At 41.8% G+C, this 27,394-nt stretch overlaps 1 protein-coding gene across 3 annotated transcripts in view; it reads left to right on the top strand.

Annotated features, from left to right (window-relative positions):
• LOC136436417 (leucine-rich repeat-containing protein 4B-like) overlaps positions 1 to 14,626 on the top strand; it is a 94,493-nt gene extending 79,867 nt beyond the window's left edge. For all 3 annotated transcript variants that reach the window (XM_066430393.1, XM_066430394.1, XM_066430392.1), the window contains exon 2: positions 11,260 to 14,626. In XM_066430393.1, the coding sequence (XP_066286490.1) occupies positions 12,591 to 14,414 (1,824 nt within the window). In that variant the 5' untranslated portion in view covers positions 11,260 to 12,590 and the 3' untranslated portion in view covers positions 14,415 to 14,626. The remainder of the gene's footprint in view (positions 1 to 11,259) is intronic.
• The last annotated feature ends 12,768 nt before the right edge of the window (positions 14,627 to 27,394 follow it).

Raw genomic sequence — 27,394 nt, 5'->3', positions numbered from 1 at the left:
GAGAATCGAGTTCACGGTTGAAATATGTGCGGGCACAGATGTTGCCAAATAAGTTAGACTAGCCTGTCGTCTGGTATTGTCTCAAAAGCCTGGAAAGGATTTTTGCGTGGGCGTGTGGACTAAAATGTTGCATACAGATGGGTGTTTATAAGCAACATGTGTCCGGGTGTCAAGCCGTGCTTTTAAAACTAGTTTGCAAATCCTCTTCCTCTTTCAATTCCCTTGCGTGCGAAAAAAGTACGTCATCTTTGACTGGGTAAGATTTAAATCGTTCTCCAGCTCAAAAATTTGAATTTTAAATTGACTCACTCAGTCTCCTTTTTAACCCAGCCACCTGCAAGTGTGACGTCATAAATAGGTCAAAGGTTGTTGGAAGTCTAGTGTAGATAGCTTCGTTCAATTTACTCCTCTTTGGGGTAAAATTGAAAGTACCACTAGTTGTTATGCATCGTGTATAATAGGAAGAATCCAATGAAGAATCAAGCAGAGGTATATTTGATTTACGGGCTATTTGCTTTATAGTTCCAGCGATGTAATCATCTTAAATTGAAATGGGTTCGCTGTTTAACCAAAATGTTATGACTAGAAATCGCAGCGATAAATCGTAATCCGCATCTGAAATATTGATATTAATATTAATACGGAGCGGATGAATCATTTTTCCCCGATGTCAGTGCGTTCTTAGAATCCTGAATGTTATGACCTACCCTGGAGAAAATGGCAGAAAGTTTATTTCATGAAGGTGTGCACTGAGGGATGCCTGCGTTGCCGGAGATATGTCACACTTAATTTCCGTCGTCTCGTGGTGTAAGGGATTGCCATTGCTGCATATGCATGCCCACGGCAAAACTTTCATGACGTTATGAATAAGTTGTAAACATTCGACAAAAATGTATTTGAAAAATATTCGAAAAATGCGCTTGTAACATAACGATTCGAACTTTTTTCCAATGAGCTTCAAAATCATTCCTTCACTTTTTAGATACAAAAATTCGAAATGTTGAAAATGAAGTGTTCAGTAGTCAATCGCATTTACCAAAGTAAGTCAGCAGGTTAATAACATGAAAATTGAAATATGATTGATGTCATTATATCCAACATGATTTAATTGGATAGATTACATACCTTCACAACTAGGTTGTAATTCTTTTGTATTGTAGACACAAGGGCACACATTTTACCCCATGTTTTTGATTTTTTTTTCACTCGATTTCCATTTCTGACCAATCTCGCCCAGACAGTCTTCTGGAAAGTTTTCCCACCCAGCTTTAATTCTGGGATCTAACAAAGGATATACGAACCTAGCGTGGTCGGGGGTTAGAGCTTCTAGGTCACGAAGATGTTTTATGGTTAGTCTCGTCAGATAAGTACGTAAATCCGGGATCGATATTACATTTCCAAGTCCCTAGCTCAACGGACAGCCTCCTTACAACTTACTGCACTGACTTGTAGATTAATACTAAGGTCAAACAAAACAAAATGGCGACGCGGGGGTCGTTCTCCAACCCACTTTTCTTGGAATCCATCCGGCTCGTAGCGAAGCTGGTTTTCTTTAAAGGTGTCATGAAGACGTCTGTAGCTAATAAGTAACAGTGCTAGTAAGTAGAAGCGGTATGGGTATTTGATACACAGAAACGTGACGATTCCCATTTGTGAAGAAAATGAACTCCCATAAAACAGAGTGCGTGCTGCTTATGGTAATCCTAGGCGTAAATTTCACTAACATTCAAGTCAGTGTATCTAGTACACAAGCATACCACTCGCGAAAAGCCATATCTTGTGGCACTGTTCCTATTATTCCTATGTTGATTATTGTAATTACTATGCTTTTACCAAAATACACGAGAGGCTGTAACTGATATAGACATCACAGCAATATACCTGATGTACTATCTGATGGATATAATGATACTTTGGACCTTAACGAACCCAGGTTCCATAATATTGATCCCCATGGCCAGGTGAACCAATGACATTTTGAGAAGAACTGAAGTCTTTCCATTAGTCGCTGACGAAAGATAGCGGATGCTATCGTCTGAAAAAGTCTGACAGTTTCGACATTTTATCCAGTTGCTTGAGTAAACTGTATTTGGCGTATCTTTTTACCAGGATTTCTAACCCAACGTATCAATGACATGTTTGTATTCTACTATGAATTTCAGTCGTTATCTTCAAGCCACATTGAGATTCGCGTTCGTAATACCAATGGATCTGAAAGCATGATCATTCAGGTGGTTTCTTTTTATTTTCAAGGATATTTCCCCACCCCCCCAAATAGTATCGTTTTTCGATACCATTTGATAAACATTGCAATGTGCAATACTAATTGACCTAAATACCATCGCAAAAAATCAATTTTATTTGCAGTTGATATACGGCTAGCTTTAACCATAATTATACTACAAAGCAGTTTCTTAATACTCAATTTCATTGACATAAGTGGTAATTCAACAGGCAGGTATAGTTCTACTGATGCATCTAAATTTTGCAAATTCAGCATCTTTTTTACTTTCCTTTCAGTGGTCAGTTATCTAAACCGTCGGTTGCTCTATTTCATCCATTAAAAAACAATCCATCTACCAGATTATATTAACTTAATGAAAGCGTTGAGCACGCGCACAAGAATTTTTTACATACAATTTTCAAAAAGCAACTGTTGTATTCTAAACTTGCTTGCAAGGAATTAAAATGTATGCCTCTAATACTTTTAAACTTAACCGTGTTGAAAATATCTAGAATATCACCACCCAAGCACCAGACAACAGAATTCGGTATAATCGCCCGGTGTGAAGTCGATGCAAACTTAATTCTGAACCGACCAATATTGAGTTACCGAAAAATGAAAAGGACCGTTAGCAAATGGCGGTTTCTGAGAATTGAGTTGTAGGCGTAATGGCCTGTGGCAGAATTGGATCAAAGCCGGAACACGATGTACTCGGTAAAGCGAATCACTTAGCGGTTAAGTGTGCATTTCGGATTCAGATGTGTGCACGGGTCACAACGTGTCTTGTGTCAGCGATTCACATAACGCGTATCCCGTATCAAACGGAGAATGATATAATAATTCAGACCAGACTTGGCGACCGTTATAATTTGGTTTCGCCCAGAGGGGTTTCTCACTTAAAAACCCAGGGGCCATTATCTTCACTCTAGAACAAAGGTATTGTCAATTATGGGCTAGACGTTTTTGCTCCTAAAGATTTTCACATTTTTCAAGGTAGGCATAAATTCATTTTCGTAAAACGAAAATGTATGTTTGTCTCTCCATTGGTACTCTAGTTGGAAGTCTAAAGCCTTGATTACACATAGCCGAACATGGCCCCCCGACCTTTCCCCGACCATGGTTAGGAGTGATTCGGTTGTGATTCGGCTGGAGTATGGCTCAGTCGGCTGGTGTTCGGGAGCTATCCATGTTCGGCTATGTGGTTACAGCCTAGGTTACACATAGCCGAACATGGCCTTCCGACTCTCCCCCGACCATGGTTGGAGTGATTCGGGAGTGATTCGGGAGCTAGCTCGGTTGGCGTTCGGCCGAGTCGGCTGGCATTCGGCTGAGTCGGCTGGTGTTCGGCTGCGCCAGCCGAATGTTTTGAAAATTTCAAAACATTCGGCCCTGGACGGAGGGTCTGAAATGGGTCGGCTGGTGTTCGGCTGGTGTTCGGCGCGGTCGGCTAGTGCTCGGCTGGTATTCGGGATTGAGTCAGTAGTAAAATTAGAACCTTAACCACGCCAGAAACACTACTGACTTACTCCCAACTAGTTTCCAACCTTCCCATAACTCACCCCAAGGCCGTAGACAAAACTCTGCTAACTAATTCTCAACCAAGTGACTACTATCGGAACGTGGGCGAATCACCCCCGACCTTCACACGACCAAAAACAAAGAAGAACACTAAAAGCAGTATTAAAGCTAGCCATGATCCGAATTCGATCTCTCGGTGATGTTAACAACATAATAGAATGGATTATTTTAATTAAAACCGAAAATGACCCCTCTTTTGAAAGTCGCTGAATATGTCCATTTAGATTCGTGAGAGGGTCTGCAATCGGTCGGGGTTTAGTCAGGAGAGATTCGTCAGTCTGCGGCTAGAGGTCGGGATGGTTGGGAGTAAGCTAGAAAGCATTCGGGGCCCATTCGGGAGTAATTCGTGTACTGGTTAGGAGATGATCGGCGCATCTTCGGCGCATGTTCGGCGCCAAACATAGGCGTGGCCCAAAAACTGGTCAGAATGCTCCCGAACTACCGCCGACCTGAGTCGGCTAGCGTTCGGGAGCCATGTTCGGCTATGTGTAACCTAGGCTTAACCGGCGCTTAAGAGTGCTCGCCTCGCATTCGGGAAGTCGTAGCTTCAAACCTGGCCGGGTCATACTAAATACCATTTAGAAATGGTACATACTGCTTCCTCTGCACGTATCAAAAATAGTCTGGCATTAGTAGAAGGCTGTATGGGAGTTGTCGGTTTGCACCGTTGTGTGGCCCAAAAGGCTATAGAAATGGAGATGGGCTAGCGCTGACCTACACAGCGAAAGGTATTGGAAGGATTTTAACACTAGGTATCACTTTACCATGACCCAGAGGGTCACTCTCGAAAACGTTCTTTCATCTAACGGTAAAAGAACTGAACTTTCGGGGCCATTGACACACCGTTGATCCCTGTTAAGAAACTTCTTCGCGGCTCCAACAACTGACCCTCCCCCCTTTTACTGCCCTTTACATTTCCTGCAAAAGATACATCAAAATCACATCTGCTGCCGCCCGCCTCCGGTGTCAAAGTTGCTGGTTTTTGGTTAGCAAGACAAAGTAGTGTCCAGGTATCGTTAACGTCGGGCAGGCTACGTTATTCCACCTGACGCTATAAGTCATCGTTAGCGTGACCCAAAACTGCCACAGGTAATGCAACTCGTATTTCCCACGGATACGGCGGACCCATATTTCTTACAAGTCCGCAAAATGAATAGAGGCCGTTTGGATCTAAATAATCACATTCTCTGGTAACGTAATCCCCTATGATTAGTGGCCAAACCCCAAATGGGCCATAAAACCCCAAGGCCCACAGTGTTACGGATCTCACCCAGTTACCATAGGCGTCCTATTAACAGTTAGAACGACTTCAATAATACCTTAACGGTCCGTACCAAGGACGAAATGTTAGCTGGAAGCATCTTTATGTCTTCTATCTTATCTCTTCTCCAATTCGGATGAAACACACTCGTTGGATCTATACTTACTGTGTGTGTAAATCATGTGCATTAGAAAGGAAGTACTTGAGAATCGAGTATTTCACTAAGTAGTTGAGGACTCACTGACACTATTTCCTCATCGTAAAACTTGATTGCGCTTGATATGATTGCTACCCTAAAATACTTCTGCTAAGAGAACAGTATACAATCTACTTACCCAGGGCAATGATGGGACGCCATTTGACCTACATACTGTTACGTCGCTTAACCCTTCCTGATAACATCTTAAATGAAAAGCAGCGCTTGCAGAAAAATGTATTGAGATTAACGTGATAGATACAGAAATACAATATCGTTTTTGTGGACGGGGTAACCCACATTTTACACAAACGGAAGGGCTTTGTCAGTTTTGTATGGCTTGTTCAATACATTTACAGAGTGATACATTACACTCGTTAATTGTTTCCTTCTAAGCGAACATCCAAACTGTCCAGTTTGACTGATGTTAGCGCCTCCTCTGATGGAGAGATCTTTTAGCAGCTTGTTGTAAACTCTATGGCAGTTGATAGTATATGCGTGCAAGACGAATGGTATGGAGTTAGGTTTGGGGGATGAAATTGATAAAAACTACTAAGCGGCAGTAACAATTAAATGTCCATTTGCAAAATCATGTCCGAATGCTATTTGCATATACAGTTTCAAAGTAAAGGCAAAGTAATTGAGTACATACCACTAATGTCTAATCAACTATAAGGTATTACGTTTACTATTGTGGTGTTTGACTTCTTCTTTGAAGGTAGTGGATAACATACTATCCCACGTTTTGCATAATGAGAGGGTTTTGTGATTTTAGTAGAAACGTAGTCTTTTGGTGATCTTCTAAATGGTGAACGCCCGGGAAAATTGTGACAACTGTTTGAAATAATTTGGTTTGCTTTCAGTCTCGAAGTGAATACACTGAACAATACATGTATGCCATATGATAGCCACAAACATGTAAATGGGTTTTCTTTATGCTTAAAACATCAACTTTTCATCAGAATCATCATTTCAGTTAACGTTATCTATTGTTCATGTCAGATATGTTAAAATCTTCATCTGTCCGTGTCCCAACGTGTCCAACAGAATAGAGCCAGCGAGAATCTTTCAAGAAATCTAAAGATGATCGCCTGCCTACCTCGTACATTCAGGATCTTCTGGTATGGGTGCCGGTGCATGAAATTCGGGTCCAGGTCCAAATGGTCTGGTCCAGGTCCTGGCCTGATTATAGTATTACAGTAGTATTTATCATATTTCTGGAGAGCGACATACGAGTACAGCTGAATGCTGTCTGTGGCCTCATAGAAGTGTCTCTGGGTATAATCTACAGCGTCTGTGAAGGAGAGTAATGACGACTTTATAAAAAGCTAAATCTACTCTGTTACTCTTTTGTCTTGGACCGGTAAGCCCCGAAACGTGTGACCCTATGCAGATACTGTTCATTTTCTAGTACGCCCAAAAACCGGTCCACTGATATTTTCCGTTCCTGTTTTTTTTTCGGCCGGTCCATACCCCCGTTCCACAAGGATGACGCTCTCTCCGCGCGCTCTCTGCGACCTCAAATTTACCAGAGCGCTTAACGAATTTCATAGATGAAAAACGAATGTTTTTACCCTTTGTGTGCTTTGTTGTCTTTTCAGTCATACTTTTACATTTTTCATGATATTCCAATTATGAAATTTAGGATTAAACACATCCGAATTAGGTCGCACCGAGAAGGCAACGCGATCACTGTCAGATGGTATGGGGGCCTTTCGTGGTATACCGGTAGCGGTACAGTCATTGTGTCGTTACCTTTCTAGGCCCTCACAGCACGGGGCCGCTAATAAGAATTCACGGTAAATCTGTCATACTATGACGTGGGTAATGTCATGTGAAATTCGTAAGATACGTCATTGCCTTCTCGCACGCTGTGAGTTGGCTCTCTCACGACATACTTCATCCTCATGCACAAACCGGAATCGATAAATAAAGAAACCTCCAACTCCTACGCACAGTAAGAGATATCACCCTCGCATTGCCACCAATGCAAAAAATGACAAATGCCCTCACTTGCAGTAGATGATGTAAATAAAGCATAATTCTCGCTTTAGATATGCGTTGTGAGGCTTTAGCCCTTGACACTGAGTGGGAAAGATGAATGTGTTCGCCTTAAAGACCTTTCAAAGTTTGACATTGACGTTATTCGCTGGAGAGGTGTGGCACACAGTGATATTAATTTTTATCAGAGAACATTCATCTTCTATCGAACGCCTTGTTAACCCGGGGTCCTAGTTGCCCGTATCATTTATTATATCCACTTCTGCTGCCAAAGCCATCGTCGGTATAGCTTATTCATCTTCTTTTTCAATTGTGTATGATATTCCAGCTACATGTATGCTTAGACCTAGACTTTACTGTAAATCATCTAAATCATAATCGTATCATGTGTGCTTAAGTCTGAAACGATAAGTTGTTGCAACAAGATTGAATGATCCCATTTAAAAAAAAAATCAAAATGAAATTCAACTCACATCTCTAAATAGGGACCTGAGTTATACCACGTATAACCTCAGGGCTATTCGTGCAACGGCGTGAATTTTCAACCAAGCACATCGGGTCACCCCTACTCTTCACAATAAGTGTGGTGGGTTATTTTACTACTGTAAGATGTATATTCCCGCACTTAAACAACAGAAATGAAAGGCATATCATCTAACTACACTTCTGTGTACGCATGTTTCTTTAGTAGCAACAACGGCAAATCATAAAAGAACTTCTTCCCCTATCTATTTTGTGAAAGAATTATAGGTAGGATTGGAGGGTGAACGAGGGTATAAATATACATAGCGAGACAGAATAGCTTTGCTACCGACCTCATTTTCCTTTGGCTACCTACCTTATCATCGAATAGAACCGTAGTGACATTATGAAACGTCGGTAGAAACTTGGAATTGAACACTGTCAGTACAAGGACATACATCAGAAATGCCGTGACATAAATCGCCTTTATAAACCTTCCAGATGATAACGAGCTTTCAAAAAGTCATTACGACGAACGGTTGCAAATCCACTGATAGTTAAAGGTACATTATCATAATTTGAGAAAATGGCGCTCTCTAAGCCTCGGCTTTCCTTAACCTGGTCGCCATTCTCTTCCAGGGCTGTAGGCGGGGTTTCCACGGCACTGTAATCCTCTATCCCAATCTGGTCAAGTCAGGGGGCTGACGCAAAATTTCCTCGGGGGCATGTTGGTCTAGATGCCGAAGAACTGGCCTGTGTACGCCCTTACAATAGTCTGTATTTCAAATTAAACCATATTCGTATCTTACTCTTGATATCCACAATGTCGCAGTGAGCGGTGTTGGAATGAATCTCTTATATACTGTTGTAATTGTACGCGAATGTTTTACTTTGAAGTCACATGAAAATATTGATGTTCAAAAACCCACAATGACAGTTTTGTTTTTAGATACTCGTTGTCCAACTATCTGGGGAGAAATAGAGTCTGTCATTGATGTGTAGTTTCGCTACAAACATAAAGCTTTTTTTGATGCTAGTAGTAGGCCTGGCCACTTCAGACAGATGAGTATCGGTGCTTCCAATACATGTCTGCGGAGTGGCTCCTCGCCGGTCGATGGGGTAAATTGGTCCGGCTCGTATGACGCAGTTGCGGTGCGAGTGATCGCGCATTAGCTCTCGAGGCTTTACCTCTTAGCTTCGTGAAGTAAGAATCAATTGCCGACCAATGGATGGCCGCGAGTTCACATCAAAAGAACTCTACCGCGACTAAGATGTCTAGTCTGAAGAAGATATTCATGAAGCTTAAAGGAGAACATTATAAAAATATAACCTCTTAGAAATGATACAGGGGAAAATCATTCACATTGGCATTTAGAATTATATTGGAGAAAGATTTGAAAACATTACGAAGGGTAGTGTTCAAATGGTCAATCTATCAGTGCGCACTACTTGGATTATCCATTTACAATAAGCCGTTACATTACAGTGATTATCCCAGCAACTCATTCGCATGTTAGTCGGATATGGCATTGGGTGGTTAGGGGATCAACTACCAGTATTATCAGCACATGTCCATAAGACTAGCTTAGGGCTTCGACACGAATACGTCATTTTAAAGTGACTATGTGATTAATATCGGCAAACATAAAGCAGTTAGTATCAGGGTAGTCATCGAAGCTTTATGTACATTTGCATCGGCCCCTCTTTTATCAAGAACGCTGCATTACTACTTTGATTACTGAGGCCCCGTTGCCATATATAGGGCCTATATCTTTGGGCAACCCATGAAGCGATCGTGACATCAGAACCTAAGTGAAAACATGGGTTTTGTAATCAGCTGGTGTGTTTATTTGTTTATTTGTTTGTTTGTTTGTATGTCCTTGTGTGTGTCCGCATTTGGGTTGTAATCTTGTAATTCTGCATGACTTGTAAATAGCTTGTAAAAACATAAACGTGCAATGAAATATTTCATTTAATCAATGAAGATCATTGAAAGGCTTTGGCGATCATTGAGCGCCCACTGAAAGGCCGTTGAGAGATATGTCAAATTTTGAAATTTTGAACCATCAACGGTTTCTAACGGTCTCGCCGCTATTGAATCCCCACTTTTAGTGATCTTTCAGGGCAGTTGGCCCTTTGCCTGACGTGTGTGTTTGATACACTGCAGCACTTTTTGCTATTTTTGTCTCAATTCTCAAAGGTTACCACTGATCGATGGATGAATTTTCTCCGGTACTTTAAAAGTTTTCTCTCGATAGAATGGGAGCTTGCAGGTAGCTATATATAGGAAAATGCGAAATGGGGAGGGTTTCAATTACTTTGAAGTACTGTTGAAATACTGTTGTAGCTGGAATAGTGTTAGAAATGGATGGAGCATGGCGGTCAAAACGTGCAGCATCCATATGAGCATATCTGTATCTTTCCGGGTATCCTTTTAGAGGTACGGTAAAACAGTTATCCTTAACTGAGGTAAAGCGTGATGCTTTTTATTAGGCACAGTAGCTAGTGGTAAGGCAGTGCGGTATTACTGCGGATTACTTAATATCTAGCAAAGCTCATCGAGTCACCCCTACTCTTCTCGATAAGTGTGATGGGTTCTTTTACGTGCAGAGTTTTGACGCCTGAATCTAACGTCTGAAGCTCCCTCAAACACGGGGCCGCCGGCTTTACGTCACCATCCAAATGACGAATGCAATCCCTTATAAAATGTCCGAGCTGGAGCTGACCCTAGGATCGAACCCCCGGCCACGGAGCGTGATTAGATCGCGTTTATAACGACCCGCCAAACATCCGCCGATGCCTATCTGCGAGTAGGGGGTCATTACAGCTTCGGACAGCGGAGTTTGCGCTACACTACCGCTCACGGATCCACGGAATGTCATCCAAATGGCGAAACAGCGGGATTGCCTTGCCTCTTGCGCCACATATCCCCTACTACCAACAGATACATAGATACACACTCTCCGTCGGTTGTCGTCTCATTGTAAGAGACTGTAGATGACCAGAATCTTCAATGTTACTAATTCTGTCTTTTACTCTAAAAAGTCATGGCCATGATTCTACATTTCCCGGACGAAATGTAGCTGTGAGGTCTACAACTAGCAAACATTTCGTGAGTTCTACAACTAGCAAACATTTCGTGAGTTTTCCGGACGAAAGTAACCTCTGTGAATAATTCAAGTCAATGGGCCTGTTTGTATTTTGTTTAGCCAGCAGTGTGGTGTAGGTTAAGATCATTCTGACCTAATACTCCTAAGAATGTAACAAAATCAATTTTGACATCCATGAATTACGTACAGACGCTAATGGGTTAAGGAAAGTAAGACATGTAGCTTCTATTTTCACCAATTATGCAAATTCTCATTATAACCCTTGCCGCCTCATTTTCCCAGCGCCCAATGCTTCTCTATTGGTAAATGCTGTCAATGGTCGATATATATCAAGATTTTCTGCATCTTTTCCTGAGCTATGACATAACTATTGATAAAAGAATCACACTACATATTCTTATTGATTTTTTAATGTCATATTTTCCAGGGTGACTGTCTAGCTGGGGAAAGAACATCATAGAGAGAGAGCGTCTACTGCAGGAGCCGCCGTGTTCAATGAGTGCGTCACAGAGACACAACCCCGTGACTTTCCCATCCCATCTCAACGCCATTAGTCTCTTAGCCAGTGAGATGTGAAGGCTGCCTTCCGGATAGACCTCTCTCAAGGACAAATAGCAGTCTGTCGACGAGACATAACCAAAGAACCGTTAAAATGGGTGATAAATGTACCATTCTGGTGACGAAGGAAGCCCGTGACAGATCTGGCAGCAGACGCCGTACCCACAGCGCCAAGAGAGGATCAATATTGCACCGACTTGACAAGGAGGACTCTCCCTCGGTGATTTGAAAAGACGCCATCGAATAGTTTTAGTACCCTCTGGCGTGGTGACGGTTTGAGCTAGTGGCTCTTGATGTCAGCGTGTTACAAATCATGGACTCACATATAAGGTGAGGGAACTGGATAAGCTGCAAGTCACGAGAAAGACTCTGTAACAGATGTTCCAGCTAGACGGCAGTACGGGAAGCAAACAACGCATTGTTGCGTACATCTGGGTTTGAGCCAAGGGTATCGCTCATCGACAGCCTTCGAAGCGTGATACCAACTTTCTACACGTCCAAGGTGACGGTGGATTTGCCGCGGGAATTAGTACTTTGCAGCTGGCAAGCTCAGAACCGCCATTGTTTCAACGGCACCTCATCTTGTAGGGATTATACCTTCAGACAGCACGGTGAAATATTTCCTTTCATTAAGTGAAGACCGGCGCACTCATCCATTCAGCACCAAGAAGGTCGTGCCAAAAACATTCTTCTTGGTGGACTTAACGAGATTAGATCCTTACATCGAATGATGGACTGACTTCTCTTAAGCCACTCGGGCCAACGGAGCTTTATTCTCTCCTTTCCCGTAGACTTAGCAAGTTGGTGCAAGATATACATCTTGGAATGTACGGTAATGAACTTGCACCCTTGAGAAATAAGGAGTGATTGCCTGGCATTTGGAGAGGTGTTTTACAGTTGTGCTCCCTACCTGCTTTAGGTGAGTCATATACAACTGACGTGAAACCACGGCTATCTAGAAGCCAAGCGAGTAATACTAACTAACGGGTATTGAGTGGTGAACTTTACGTCCTTCCTTGCTGCGGAAAGCTGGTAGATTTATTCGGCAGACACCCTATAATGGAGAGACATCCATTGTGTGTGGAGGTTTATTCACTATCTGCGTGGAGACACCATGCAGGAATTCATGACCAAATGGAGAGTGCGGGTAAACAGAGGTAGTATTTAAGAGTTGACGGTGGTGGTATCTTGGAGAATACGATGTCTTCTTCCGCGGGTTCCAATGAGTTGTGCTACGTGCTTGTACTGACCATGCTCTGGACTGGTATAGAACCACAGTCCTGTCCATCGCCGTGTGTATGTAGCGGTAGACCTTTCCCTAATCCGGACCAAAATGTCTCCTGCCAAAATCTCGACCTAAGCACAATTCCTGACGGACTTCCAATCAGTGCCAGAATCTTGCGCTTAGGAGGAAATTCTATCAAGACAATAACATCCGATAGACTTAGCGACCTTCAGGATTTGCGGACGTTGGATTTGAGTGCGAATCTTATCTCTGACATCTCCGAGAATGCTTTTGCAGGTTTGGTGAGTCTCCATACACTCGACCTGACTGCAAATAAGCTCGAATTCATTTCACCATCAATATTTGAAGGTTTGGAGAACTTACAGAACCTTAGTCTGAGACGCAACCCTGTGGTATGTCTCAGAAAGTTTACATTTGCTGCCATTCCGTCTTTGAGGTTCTTAGATTTGGGAGAGTTGACCAAACTTCGGGCCATCTCCAAGAGAACATTTTACGGAATACCACACGTTGTGAACTTGAATATGGCTAGATCTAATTTGATAGTTGTGCCTTATATGAATTACTTGAACAACACGGCGGAGTTGGACCTCTCTCGGAACAACATAACGTCAATATCATCAGTCAACTTCCAAGGGATGTTCCAACTGAGCAAACTTGTACTGTCATCCAACAAAATATCCAGAATCGAGAGAAATTCATTTGACGATCTGTCCTTGCTCTCTGACTTAGACTTGTCTAACAATTCCTTGACGATGCTACCGTATGGACTTTTTGACAACATGCTGTCTGTTGTAAAGATGGATCTTCGCGACAACCCTTGGAGCTGCACCTGTGAAGCAACTTGGTTGAGTCAATGGTTTAAGGATAATATGAACGACAATTCTCGGACTACTTTGTGTGGGAAGTGTAGATCTCCTTCTGCGTGGAGGAATACGCCGATGTGTGATGTACCTCTGGAGAGTCTGAAATGTTCTCCACCAAGGATTACTGACACTCAAGGCTTCGTGAACGTAACTGAAGGAGACAGCGCCGCGCTACTCTGCCGAACCACGAGAGACGCTGGGATCAACTGGATCACTCCGAACGGGACGAATATCAACAAACGAGGGGCATTCAAAGTCCGTATCAAGCTAACGCCAGAAGGAAACCTGAACATCACCAATGTGACCAAGTCCGATGAGGGCGTCTACCGCTGTATAGCAAGAAACACAGCCGGCATTTCAGAGATAGACACCGTGTTGAAGGTGCCCGGGAGACTGCCTGTTTCTGTGTCAGCAGCAACGGAGATGCCAGTCATCGAAGAGCTCCTGGACGACCAGTTTGACTCAGCCATATGCGCTATCAGCACGACCTTAAACGATAGATCGACGCCGACATCCATACCAGTGCCTACGGTGAGAGTAAGAAGCGGACCAAAGTTCGTTCCGCCAACGGACGACATATTCCGTGCGCAGCCAGGTTCTGGTAAAGACGCGGCAACGGTAGACCATAAGATGTATATCATAGCTTCTATATCGGCCGTTGTAGCGCTGGGAATAGTCATCTGGGTAACGGTCCTGGTAACCACGAAGTGTTCCAAGTGGAAGCGTAAGAGAAAAATGATGAGAAAGAAGAGAATGGACCGAACACAAGTAGATTGCCCCAGCACACCAACGTGTTTAAAAAGCATAGAGCAAGACGAACCTATTGAACTCCCTGACGTATACAATATTTGTAACGGCGGTAGCTTTTATACCAAAGGTGTCATGGCTTTCCCAACTGAAGAGACCATAGTTTAAAAAGCACGATGACTAATATAAGTACATACTTTTCTATCTATATTAAAGACATCAAAAGTTGCTGCCTTTAGTTTTGGTCCATTACATGTACAGTTTATTTGAAGAAAAAAAAGCAGACATGACATCATAATTTATATCAGTGTCACGTATTTAGCAAATAGTGATTTTTGAATATAATGTATATACTGTAAATAAAAGATGATGACGTTTTCTTATTGCTCGACATTAATTTTATTACGTTATGAGTAATTCTATTCTGTTTACATGGGTGAGAAGATGGTTATTTTCAAAATGAAAGGTGGCTTGACCTTTCACTTTGGATCAGATCTTACTTGGCATCAAATTACCCAGTCGCCACACTAGCGGACGTTAGATCGAGAGGTCACGGGTTCTATTCCTGGCTAGACCTTGTGTACTTGGAAAAGACCCAGGTGTAAAAATGGGTACCAGACGTCGGTTGGGGAGGTAAAAGGCGGTGAAAGGAGAGCTCTAGAGGGATGGGCTCCATCTTCCAATACCATGCCCTAGACACACACAGTGGATAACAACCCACTGCCCATACGGCCTCCAAAAGGCTATTGGACTACCTCTTTTGTTAGTTATTTGGGACGTCAACATTCACATTCTTACCTTTTTAAATTGTATCTAAAAACAAAAACAACTAGAGTTCTACAAACACATTATCTTCGCCAAATAATCAAGGCCTATTATGGAAAGTGATTTATATTTACGTGCCTATCACCCCCTGCAAATTTGATCATGCACCATACCATTTGGACGTTATGATTGGGCGAATGAGTCCAGTTAAGATAGGGTTAAAAATCATTTGGTGGTACAGGACTAGTATATGTGTAGAGTGTGCTGATATATGTTATAACTGGTCATGAAAAAATATGAGTATGTTGATATCATATGGGCCACAAAGGTTCGATATGGCAGTGTTGAAAGTTGAAAGTGATGATGAAATAGTACAGTGAATACATATGAATAGAATAAATCTGGCACGGTTTTAGGTGTTTCTAGTCAGGCTTTCTATTTTGTCCCTATTTCGTTATGTCGCCAACCGTGTTGAACAAAAATGCTTAAACTGAACGCGTCAAAAACCAGCAGGACCCACACCTCTGCTTTGAGAATAGTTTATTTATTTGACCTACATGTACGTTTATGCAAGGCTATCTGTTTACATGACCTGACACTGTCCCATGTCCCATTGAAAGGCAGTGGGTTAACAAACTTTCCTTACTAATTATGCAAATTAGCTCCTTATTTGCATAATTAGCCATTGATTATGTAAAGCACCATCCGAGCTCTCTACATACCAAACATCACGACGATCTGTCGACCCATTCTCAAGTTATTCATGTCCGAATGTCAAAACAAAAACACCCACTGCGGTTCTTAACAAGCCGCTAGGGGGCCAAAATTTACAGAACTTACTTTCTGTGGCATGAACTATCTACCACACAAAAATCATGACCACAGCACTTTCAGAAAATATGCCCCTAAATTTTGAAGCTCTGCTCCAGTACCTTTGGTACCCGCTAGAAGGCCCATTATCGAACTTGACCTTCCTTTCGGTAAATCCTACCCATCCACTAAATATCATAAGGATCCATCAACAGCTTCTTGAGTTATGTTGTCCACAAGAAAATTCACATCCACACAAAGCCCGCTGCAGTACCGACGGAAAGTGCCAGGAGAACCATTTTTGAACTTGACCTCCGTTTTCACAACATCTACACACCTGCAAAAAATTATGAAGATCCATCAACGTTTCCGTCACTTTTTTTGCCTACATACAAACACAAAAAAATGCTAAGTCCGCTGCAGTACTATTGAAAAACGCAAGGTAAACCATTTTCGAACTTGACCTTCCTTTACACAACCACTAAACACCTACCCAAAATCATAAAGATCCATTGACATTTTCTTGAGTTATGCTCCTGACATACATTCAGACCCACCCAACAGATTTTTCAACCGAAAACATAATCCTCTCCGAGTACAAGTACTCGGCGAAGATAAATATAAACGCTGGGCCGTTGTAAACGTAAGCTATTGGCGTGTGAGCGTACTTACTTGTTCTGCCATCTTGATTGGGTGGGTGGAAAAGGAGCGGAACGGGGGCGGTTGGGCACAGGTGCTATACCAACAGGGCGCCAGTTAAAATCTAGTTTCATGTATGTATGGGTGTTGGAAGATATGGTGGTATAGATAGAAAGGAACCTACAGGCTTATTTGTAAATTATAGGTGCGGTGCCCGTCGGCAATTTGACGTAATTCCCTGTATTACCTATCATTATCAATGATAGATTCACCACAAATTAAAACATACGAATGTGCGTATTCTGTACTACCTATCAGAAGCCTTTTGTGGTAGGAAATAATGGGGTTCAGCGTATGCCTTGCCATAGAATCAGAATTGACAAATCAACATGGAGTAGCATTTGCAATTGATTGCATGGATACCATAGTATATTGCGGCGAATTGTCAAAGTGATTCACATGAACATCAAAGTTCTATTCTCATTGGTGAAAGGCACCTCGATATTTTCTTTATCTAACAAGTAGTTAGCTGATTTTCTGACGACCCTTACAGTACAATGTATCCCAATACGCTTACAACTAAATAGAAGGCATGGTATTTTCACCATCAGGTCATTCCCCATTTTTAGATCCAACCAAAAAATCCTTGACTCCGAACGCTTTCGACACTTCGCAACCGCGCAAATGAAGCCATCTTATTGTAGGCGGTTGGTTCGGAACGAGAAAAGATATATCGGCACTTTCGTTTGCTGATTGCTTTCTCGGTGCGCGACCTCATGTGCTAGCCTCACCGTATCAGGTTTGGACTTGAGTGTGGGGGGATTCCTGGGATTGATCCAACCATCTGATTGCTAACGCCCCTGTATATCCTGGGAGGGTCTTCGAAAATTACAGATGGCAAAATCTTTGGCTAGTAATCCAATAAATTGGTGTACTTACGTAACTGATGCAAGGCTGTGCGTGTAACTGAATGATAACGAAGATTTGTTCCATTTATTCGTTAAATATCGATAATATCAGATTAAAGGACTGTCCTATTGGGAAATATTAGATATCTTTATGTTAAAAAATGTAAGTAGAAGCTCTAACATTGGTTTTTGCCATAAGAAAGCCACAAGACCGCAAATTGATAAAAACGTAGAAGCACAAAGTATTGTTACTCATAAGCTTACATTTTAGAACATTTTAATTACAAAGTATGGTTACTCATAAGCTTATATTTCTGAAAATTTTGTTTACAAAATATGGTTACTCATGAGCTTATATTTCTGAATATTTTGTTTACAAAGTATTGTTACTCCTAAGCTTATATTTCAGAACATTTTGTTTACAAAGTATGGTTTACTCATAAGCTTATATTTCTGAACATTTTGTTTACAAAGTATGGTTACTCATAAGCTTATATTTCTGAACATTCTACTCTTTGAAAGTGGTATTTGGAATTTACCGTTCTATCTGAAAACAGGCGCTTGGTGCCATCTCATTCATATGTATACGTATAGCTGTACTGAGGTTCCATTCAATATATTATTGCTCGACATTTATGGTAAGCCATCTCGGGTCATTTCAAACACGGGGATATCTCGCTGGTCCTTAAATGACATAGAGGATACTCTGTATTCATAGCAACGCAGCTTTCAAACCATCACTGGACAGAAACAAATGGTTATGTAAAGTTTCCGGACTACAAAAATGGAAATGTTTTTTGCATGCGAGTTCTGGTCTGCGGCTAAATTGTAAATGTAAATTCCCCTTGTATCGATATCGTAGCCCCAAAACTGCATATGTGTATCTGGTTTTACATATAAACGTAAAAATCATGATTTAGAAATATGTAGTTTACTATTAGGGGAGGGGGAAAGCGGGAAATGGTGAAGGAAGGGATGGAAAGACAGAAGGATGAAGAAAGTAAGAGGAGGACACATCAGAAAACTGATGTTACGTATCATCATGGTGCGTCAATCAACTGCGCCGTTGAGGACTAACAGTCTAAAGGGTGAATACAGGAATAATACTGTTGAAGAAAAGGTCATTCATCTTTATCATTGACAAAATTACCATGTAGATCATGGCTACATTGGTCCCTGTGGAAATTGGAATCTGCAAAAAGACGACAATGGTGTAAACAAAAAAGTAGAAGTATATCTTCTGGAAGTTGGAAGTTTTACCGTCGTCTGCCATGAAATTCAAATTGATCTCGTATATATTATATCTGGGATGTCCCTATAGCTCTACTGGTAGCAGCCTCCCTGTTGAGCTTCTCGTGCCAATTAGTTGTGAGACCCCGGTTCAATGCTGGGTTGGAACATCTCGTAGGGGCTGCAGTCGTCTTTCGGACGGCCTGGCGGCGTAAAATGGGGGTCCCATGTTCGATCGAGGAGGTGCCTCGTGCACGTCAAAATTGAAGGGCTAGCAACCCCTCCCTGTAAAAATATCCCCTTTTACTGAAACAGCAAGAAAATAACCATGCTAATGTATGTGCCACTCAAATTTGAACTAACTAACTAACGAACGAACGACTTGTTGTATCTATTACTTACATGTTCCATGTACATCATAGATTCTTCAGCCATACAATTTTGTTCCTTCTTTAAACAATTGTCAGACTTCTCTTTGTCTATAATATATGTTCAACTAGTTTTTTCTGTGTTGTCTGTCATGTACACTGTTTGCAATAAATACATTCTATCATTCTTGGTTATAACAGAAACGTAAATCACAGGATTTTGGAACGCTTTTTGAACCACTGACATTAAGAATTGGAAGGAATTTAATTTGAATGGAAGCAAGTACTTGTAGTTATTCGTCAATTTGTATTACCCATGAGCTAAACTATGATTTGTCCACAAAATTCCTAGAAATTCAAGATACACCACATCAAGAATGAAAATTCTTTGAACTACAGATAAAACCATTCAATCCTCGTAGAGTGCTCGCTGCGATCCTTGAGCGCTCGCTGCGGCCCTGTCATCCCTCGCTGCGGCCCTTTGATCCCATCGCCATCCTCGGCGATCTCACGGCGATTGTTTTGGACCTGTCCAAAACCATTGCCGAGGTGACGGCGCGCTTGGCGCGCATGGCGCTCTCACGGCGCTCTCGCCGCGCTATCACGGCGCTCTCGCCGCGCTATCACGGCGCTCTCGCCGCTCTCACGGCGATCTGGCCAAATTGAGGTCGCCGTGAGATCGCCGTCCCAGTGGATTGGGGGTATAACACCACCCCATCCCTTTACACGGACACCCCTTGTTTCATAATCATTGAAAGTTCGACCTTACCTACTGTACCGAAGTTATAAGGTTAACAAATGTCCTGGTGCGAATTCCAATATCCTTCTAATAGCTTTAAACTTTCAGCTTGAATTGACTTGACCCGTCTGTGTCCTCAATTTACGGGATATATTTTTGCCACAGCGTTGATGACCAACTCTACCCAGTTGTGACCGTGAGCTTCTAGAAAGTAGTATTAAGGTCAAAAAGGTCAAAAGATCAGACGTCCAAGCCTTGCATAATTGACCCCAGCGAGTAGAGGCAGCTATATTAAACGAACTTTTAATACCTGAAGGGTCGTTGTTATTTTATGGCTCGTGTTTCGGTGCTCCGTTGTATCTCTCCTGAATGTATATCTACATCGCGGCGGCGTGCAGAGAATTCTACTTTTGTCCTAAAGGTGAAGGGTGATATCTAAGGCTACTCTGATTTGATTATACGGATGACATCGCCACAGTTTATGCGAGCGCGAAAGAAGAATAAAAATCAGGCCAACAAAGTTGTCTTCATTATGAAATATGAATAAGTGGTCAGGAAGGTTTTACAAAATATGATATTCAAAATGATATTTTTTTCTTATGGCTCTTTCATATTTTCATATTTTCTGTGAAGACTTTGGAAAACTTCGCTCAGGAGTCGAACTACATTTTGTGCAAGGAGTAAGTTTACGACAAAATCAGTACTTTTAACCGTAGGAAAAGAGGCACTGTATGAAATTAGTATCCGTTTCCCGATATCATTTTTGCAACGTTTTTGGCATAAATTTGCACATTTTGCAGCTTCCTCGCACGACTTATAAATTGGTTTCAAATTTTTGTTTGAAAGAGGAAGTGACGAAAATTGATGTGAACGCGGATGCCATTTATATAATCAAGTCTGTGTGGTCTTATTGACAATCTGGTATGTTTGACCTCATATGAAAATGGGACCAGTCGAATGCAAAGCGTCTATCCCGTCCTGTATTCATTAAATGTTTCCCTTTTCCTCCTTTCCAAAAGGCTGATAGGAACGAAACTTTGTGGGGGACTTGGCCTTTTAATACCTTATAACTGTGCAAAGTTTCGTTTCTCTCAGTCTATGCAAAAATGCGTCTAGAAGAACCTTTAATGAACAGACCTAGTCTCCAAGGCCCGATGACCACTCCGCATTCATCTGGCCACGGCGTATTATTCCTCGTGATATTCTGAAGTAGGCACATTACTCATTAAGCCTACCTCATCACCTTTCGCGGAAGGATAAATGGACTGTAGGCCACTCAAACCCGCAATCTTATGGGCATCCTTCATCGCACTTTCATTAAGTGTATGTATCGCTAAAGACATTACTGATTGCTAGAAGCGGTCCCGTGCTTCTGCCTAAATGAGATCGCTGTACCGTGCAACAGCCAATTAACTTGACAAATTCACTCTGTGCGCATACACGTCTTCTAGATGTTTTCACTCATTTTCCATAGCAAGGTAACAGGCAGTTGTTACCTTCGCTGCCATGTGTCCCTATTTGAATTTCAATATGTAATAAATCAAATGTACTCGGCATTAGAATATATTTCTGCATTTGTGGTTATTTGAGGTCCAAAAAGGCTTGAGCCATGATTAACTGCAATGCAAAGAGCGGACACCAACATGGCATCGAACACAGCGATGACGTCACATGACAAATCCATTCTTAAACTGCATGGCCATCACCGCCTTTTCATTATGCGCTTCATGCTGATATGTATATTTTGTGATATCAAAGCGTCAACGCAAGGACAAGTTATAGCACGAGCATTAAGACTATGCTCACAGATATTGATGTTTATATGAACTTTGAAAGATTTAGGTTACAGGTTTGCCGCAAGCCACTTTTCCATAAGCTATTCTTGTATCGAGGAAAGAATTCAATATCGGAGGTCTAGTGCGTCAAAATTTCATGGCGTTAGACAAATTTGTCAAAAGAATATGAAAGCAGCCGCTTATTGATAAATCGTTCCTTCTTCGCGAAGCAACAATTAGTTTGCGTTGTAGCCAATATCCTGTATCACTATTAGAGTTCGCTTCGTACTCAGGCCCAATGTGCACAGAATGGAAACCATCGGACAACGGATAGGAGACATACATATGAGCGAACCAGGAGTCATTGACAGATCATTAAAACTATCGCTAATAAGCTTAGAGATCATGTAAAGATTATTAGATGGCCTTTCAGAACTTTTGAGGATCTTGCATATCATTAAAATATAATTGGAAGACCTTAGCCCACTAAATTTCGGTATACCATACTCTGTGTGTTTAGCTTCGTTCATCCTTCCTAACGACGTACATTTCATAATGAAGGCAACAATTTTTTTGCCAAACTTTTTATTTATTCGCACGCTCGCACCAGTTTTGGGGTACAATATTATCAAATCAACATGGCCTTACAGACATTTAAAAGATCCCGTGACGAGCCGGGAAATACCTTGCAGATCATTGGAAGATCGATGGAAACCCTTGGAAATAAAAAAGACAATTGAAAAATATTACAGATCATTGAAAGATCATCGGGAGACTCGGAGATCATTACAAGACCTAGGAAATCGTTAAAAGATCGCTGGAAGACCTCACAGGTTATTGAAATATCATCTTAAGACCTTGGGAATAATTGGAAGACCTCGAGGATCATTGAAAGACCTTGAATATCAATACAAGACCTTGAATATCATTGATCATTCACTGAAACTCAGTATAGACTGTTGGAAAATTCACAGTGGTCTCGTAACGGCCGTACTTGGGTGGAAGACAACTTTCAAAGACTGAATCTAGATAGAAAACAGATCAAAAAGGTAATCTTAACAACAAGAAAACCATAAAAGATATAGATAAATATATAAAAGTAAACAGAAAACAACTCGCAGGAAGGCTACTTTGCCACGTAGGTAGACTCGGGAATGATTCAGTCTGCAGAAGAACTGTGTCAAAGTTGCCAGAATTTGAGAAAGAACTACATTTAAACATAAAGTAAAGTTTTGATTTGCAGTATTGCTTGCAAGTACATGAGGCACCATGTTAGCTATACAAATAACCTACCAACAGTGAAATACTTGAACCAAATCCATGGTCCAAGGGAAAGCTATGTGCGACTCTCTTATACATATCATTCTCATCCAGCCTTGTCTCGTCTTGATATAGCTATAAATCCCTTTCCACTTGCTTTGAGCACAACCCGCGTTGTAAAGTAACCACCTCCACCCAACTGTCCACCACGCTTTGACGGACAATTCGTCGTCCTAAAACCACTTAAATCGTTGGCGAGTTCATCACAGTCAAAAGCAGCCGTGTCTAAACAGCAAAAATACGGCCTTTTCGGTGCCCTTATGGACATATGCTGCTTCTGCTTCATCGTATTATGTGGGTGTATTTTCGTTCCCTTCGGGAATTCACATTTTCAACAGTCTGCCGTATACGTAATTGAAGCATGACGTCTCGTTTTATGAAAAACAATCTTGTCAGGGGTACGAGCCGTTTAAAATGGGTTCTAACTGAAATATGGAAAGGGTACATAATAAAAGGACAGTGTCTAGCGTACGTGATCTAAATATCCGTCACACACCAGGTTATGTTTGCTTCAGATACCACCGTGCGCACTTAACTGTCAACTCTCAAACTGGATTTAGAACAGACCATGACAAGCACTGAATCAAACGTCTACCCTTTATTGCCGTGACTTCAAACCCTTGGTTGTACTTAAATCTCCTATGAAGAAAGTTACGCAAGACAAAAGGTCAGCCTGTACCGTATGGGTGCAGGATATCTTTGCATGTAATATGAATATGTACTTGTGATTTACCGAATTTTGGTTCATTTTGGACGCTTCAACGTAATTCGTGATATTTTCAATAATTCATAAGTAATGTAGGTGTCACAGGTCGGTGCCACCTACAAGGTTTTATACGCATTTATAGAGATTTTTTGATTGGTTATTGGTTTTAATCTAGGGTCCACATCATTATCAAATTTGATGAACTAGCCACTACAAAAATAGAAATTAGGTAATATTTCTAAAAATCAGAAATCATGATGATATTATGCTAATTCAATTTAATGTTTTGTAATCCTTGTAACATGCTCTATGCACATGCAACATTTCAGCAACATAAAGGCTAACAATTTTGGCCTGTCCCACCTTATAGGGGTTTGCCGATGGCATGAACTCGTTTTGAAGCATTGTTGCCTACGTAATGGCAAGTGAAGTATATCTATCGAGTTCGGAGGGCTTGACGTTAATCTATGCAATTGAACAGGGAGCCATTCCATCGGGCCCATGGCCAAACACAGGGCTAAAGTTTAATAGAATCGACAAGAAATGTCATCAACAGATACAAACTGCCAATTTAAGGTTCAAACCGTTACTTCTGATGGCTACAATTAGATCTGAAGTTAAGCTGTGGGTAACAGCCAAGAATCTCCACCTCCATCCTTCTTTGAAACATGACGAGCAATCACTTCTCTTTCCTTAGTCCTTTAATCCTAGCGAGCACGAATCCAGCAATTTGGGTAAGTCTATTATAGTAAAACCAGCTGGTATAGGATCGTTTCAGGTCCATGCGTAGATCCCATGCCGTAACCACAAGCTGGCCTGATGTCTTTAACGGTGCTGTGGTATCATTAAGTATAGGGGGCTCTTTCAATCTTCTGTGATGTTCAAAATTACAGTGTCTCTATGCACAAATGAAGCTGTTTGATGGGCTCAAGCTCCGATGGTAACGCACCAAAACACGTATTAGTCGTAGCGGTGTTCACAATCAGAGGCACAATGCAGGGGAGGTAACTACTACTATCATTAATTCCTGTACATTAACTTGAAAGTACATCTGTCTTCGGTAGAATTCACTATGTAACAGGATTTTCCTGCTGCACGAATGAAAAATCAGCCTTTTTCGACTGAAAAGCATCAGTCTCTACCATGGAATGACGTCATTTCAATAAAAAAAATAAGCACATACCATCCACGTGATTACGTGAGCAGCGGATCAAAAAAAAATTGAAAGAAGTCTATAGCGTTCCCCGTCTCTCCCTGAGCAACATTTAGCTAAGATGATTGTGTTACCGCACCCAGAGTATGTCATACTCCACCACCAGTACCTCAACTACCAAGCGTAAAAAGTAAGATGGAACTTTCATTAAAGATATATATATACTACAGTTTTTTTAAGGATTTAACGTCGGCGTTTGATGATACGTACCTGTCCGTTACAAACAGGTTCTTCTGTGCGCCATTTTATAGCCCATGTCAGCTAGATAAAAGTAATATCGAGATAATAACGAACGCATGTAATACGATTTACAAGTATAATAAAAGTACCGCACGAGGTAAACTGTAACATTTGTTACATGTAATGTAGCGAGCGGTCACTTAAAGGCAGTATAGTGAAGCCAAACTCGTTATTTAGTTACTTCGTCCTTTGAATATATATCTAGCTGTTAGGAAATGCTCCCTTATACCAGTTCCACCGCCAGGGATTCTAGTTTTCACACGAAAACTCCGGCCAAACGTCCTAATCAACCGTCAAATGGCGAAACCCCAATCCTCGGGCAGTGTGATGAATCGTAAACGCCCGATACGACGATGGCATGCCTTCTCGTGATAAAAAAAAACGAGATAAAACGAGAATAATCAGTTCTAAGACGTTAATTACTGGATGGCTTTTTGAATCACTACCCGTAAAAACCCTTCCATTATCGGCGAGGTTAACAGGCCCATCTCCACCCACATCACGTGGTGTAATTTGTGCAGGGGAGCTCGAGGACTCCACGAGAGTAGCTGGCTACACGCTGTGCATACCTGGTACCACAAGGCAAAAACTTAACCTTACCTTCCGTAGCAGGACTAGGCTATAACTTCCAACACAATGGGAACTAAACAGTACCTTTCTTTTCTTTAAGAATGGATACCATAGCGTTTTAAATACGTCATTGTATGCAAATAGAACATGTCATTCGAAGAGAAGTGGATGAAACGTTGCAGAAAGTTTATGGCGTCCCCGTCTTAAGATTACCCTCCCTATATTCTTTTTACTGTCATACCGCAGCCATACACACTAAAGTCTTATCATCGTGTTAACATCCTCGTGAACAAATATACCACCTCTGTCTTGTCATACAATCATGTTGGTTTATATGAATTATGAATTAGATCATTTTGTTAATTCAGTAGAAGAACATTTTTATAAAGAGAATCGTCGTGTTGAATACCTAGGAACTACCGACTCGTGACTAAGGCATGTGATTTCTCGTTTTGTGAGGACCAAATCCTTTGAGTGCCAGAAAGATACCCACAGACTAACATGGCTGCTACACGTTTCTGCTTCTCTTTGATTCTGCGAACTCAAATAAAGAAATATAGGAGAACCGCCCGAGCGGATATGGACTTCCATGAATCAAGCTATAGCTGGTGGACAGAAGAATAAATGGAAGGGGATGTAGTGGCAACGTGACTTATGGCCATGTCTGAGACTAGATTTGCTGCGGAGACATTTTTCAGACCACGTTAACTATATCCCAGCAAACAAACTGTCTGTGGTACGAAATTTACGGCAAATCAGTCGCCAGACAAGAAAGGCGTTGACGTTGAGTACTGTAGTTCTATTTTTAAAAAAAGAGAACAATCTTGTGTTTCTATAGTTATTCCCAATCTGTCTGGCTTTGCGCTGGCAATTTGATATCGCCCTGACGCCGTTGAATTTTTCACGAAGACCGAGGAGGTTAATATGCACCAGCGGCGCCGTGCACATGTTAAACCGGCCACCCGAAACGACCTTGTGAACCGGCTAGTCTCAACACAATTGCAATGGTCTGCCCTTTTTCTTTTTAAAGGATTGTGCTAGAGCAGTAGTAAGAAGTTAACGACTTTACCCAAGGCCGTCGTTATTCGGGGTTGATTGGTGCACGATTGGGTCCTGAGCCTTTTGTCCTATCCCTCGTGTGGAAGCACGGGAAGGTCATCACTAACGTTAACGTTCTAATGTCACCACAGAAAGGTGTGTGTGTGTGGGGGGGGGGGGGGTATGCCAGGCTGGATACACTTCAATGTCTTTTTCTGTCTTTCTATCTGTCTGTCTCATGCACAAGAGAAAGACAGAGAGAGGGGGTACTGCAAGGCACCAAGGTAAAGAGAGAGAGGGGGAGAGAGAGAGAGAGAGAGAGAGAGAGAGAGAGAGAGAGAGAGAGAGAGAGAGAGAGAGAGAGAGAGAGAGAGAGAGAGAGAGAGTAAAAGAAAGAGAAAGAGAAAGAGAGGGGGAGAGAAAGAGATAAAGGGAGAGAGTAAAAAGAAGAGAAAGAGAGGGGGAGAGAAAGAGATAAAGGGAGAAAGAGCGAGAGAGAAATACAAAGGAACGGAGAGACTCGGAGAGAGACATAGAGACACACACTCACTCACACACACACATACATACATACATACAACACTCACACACATGGTCACACACAGTCACACACACAGTCTCACACACAGTCACACACACAGTCACATACACAGTCACATACACAGTCACAGACACAGCTACAGTCACATACACAGTCAGTCACAGTCACACACAGTCACACACACAGTCAGTCACACAGTCACACACACAGTCACACACACAGTCACACACACAATTACACACACAATTTGCTGATGAGACAGTGTTGCGGTAGTTCCTGGTAGAAT

The sequence above is a fragment of the Branchiostoma lanceolatum genome, chromosome 6, assembly GCF_035083965.1.
Source record: "Branchiostoma lanceolatum isolate klBraLanc5 chromosome 6, klBraLanc5.hap2, whole genome shotgun sequence".
Taxonomy (NCBI): domain Eukaryota; kingdom Metazoa; phylum Chordata; class Leptocardii; order Amphioxiformes; family Branchiostomatidae; genus Branchiostoma; species Branchiostoma lanceolatum.
Note: the sequence above shows the minus strand (reverse complement) of the source record. Positions and strands in the feature narration are given on the sequence as shown.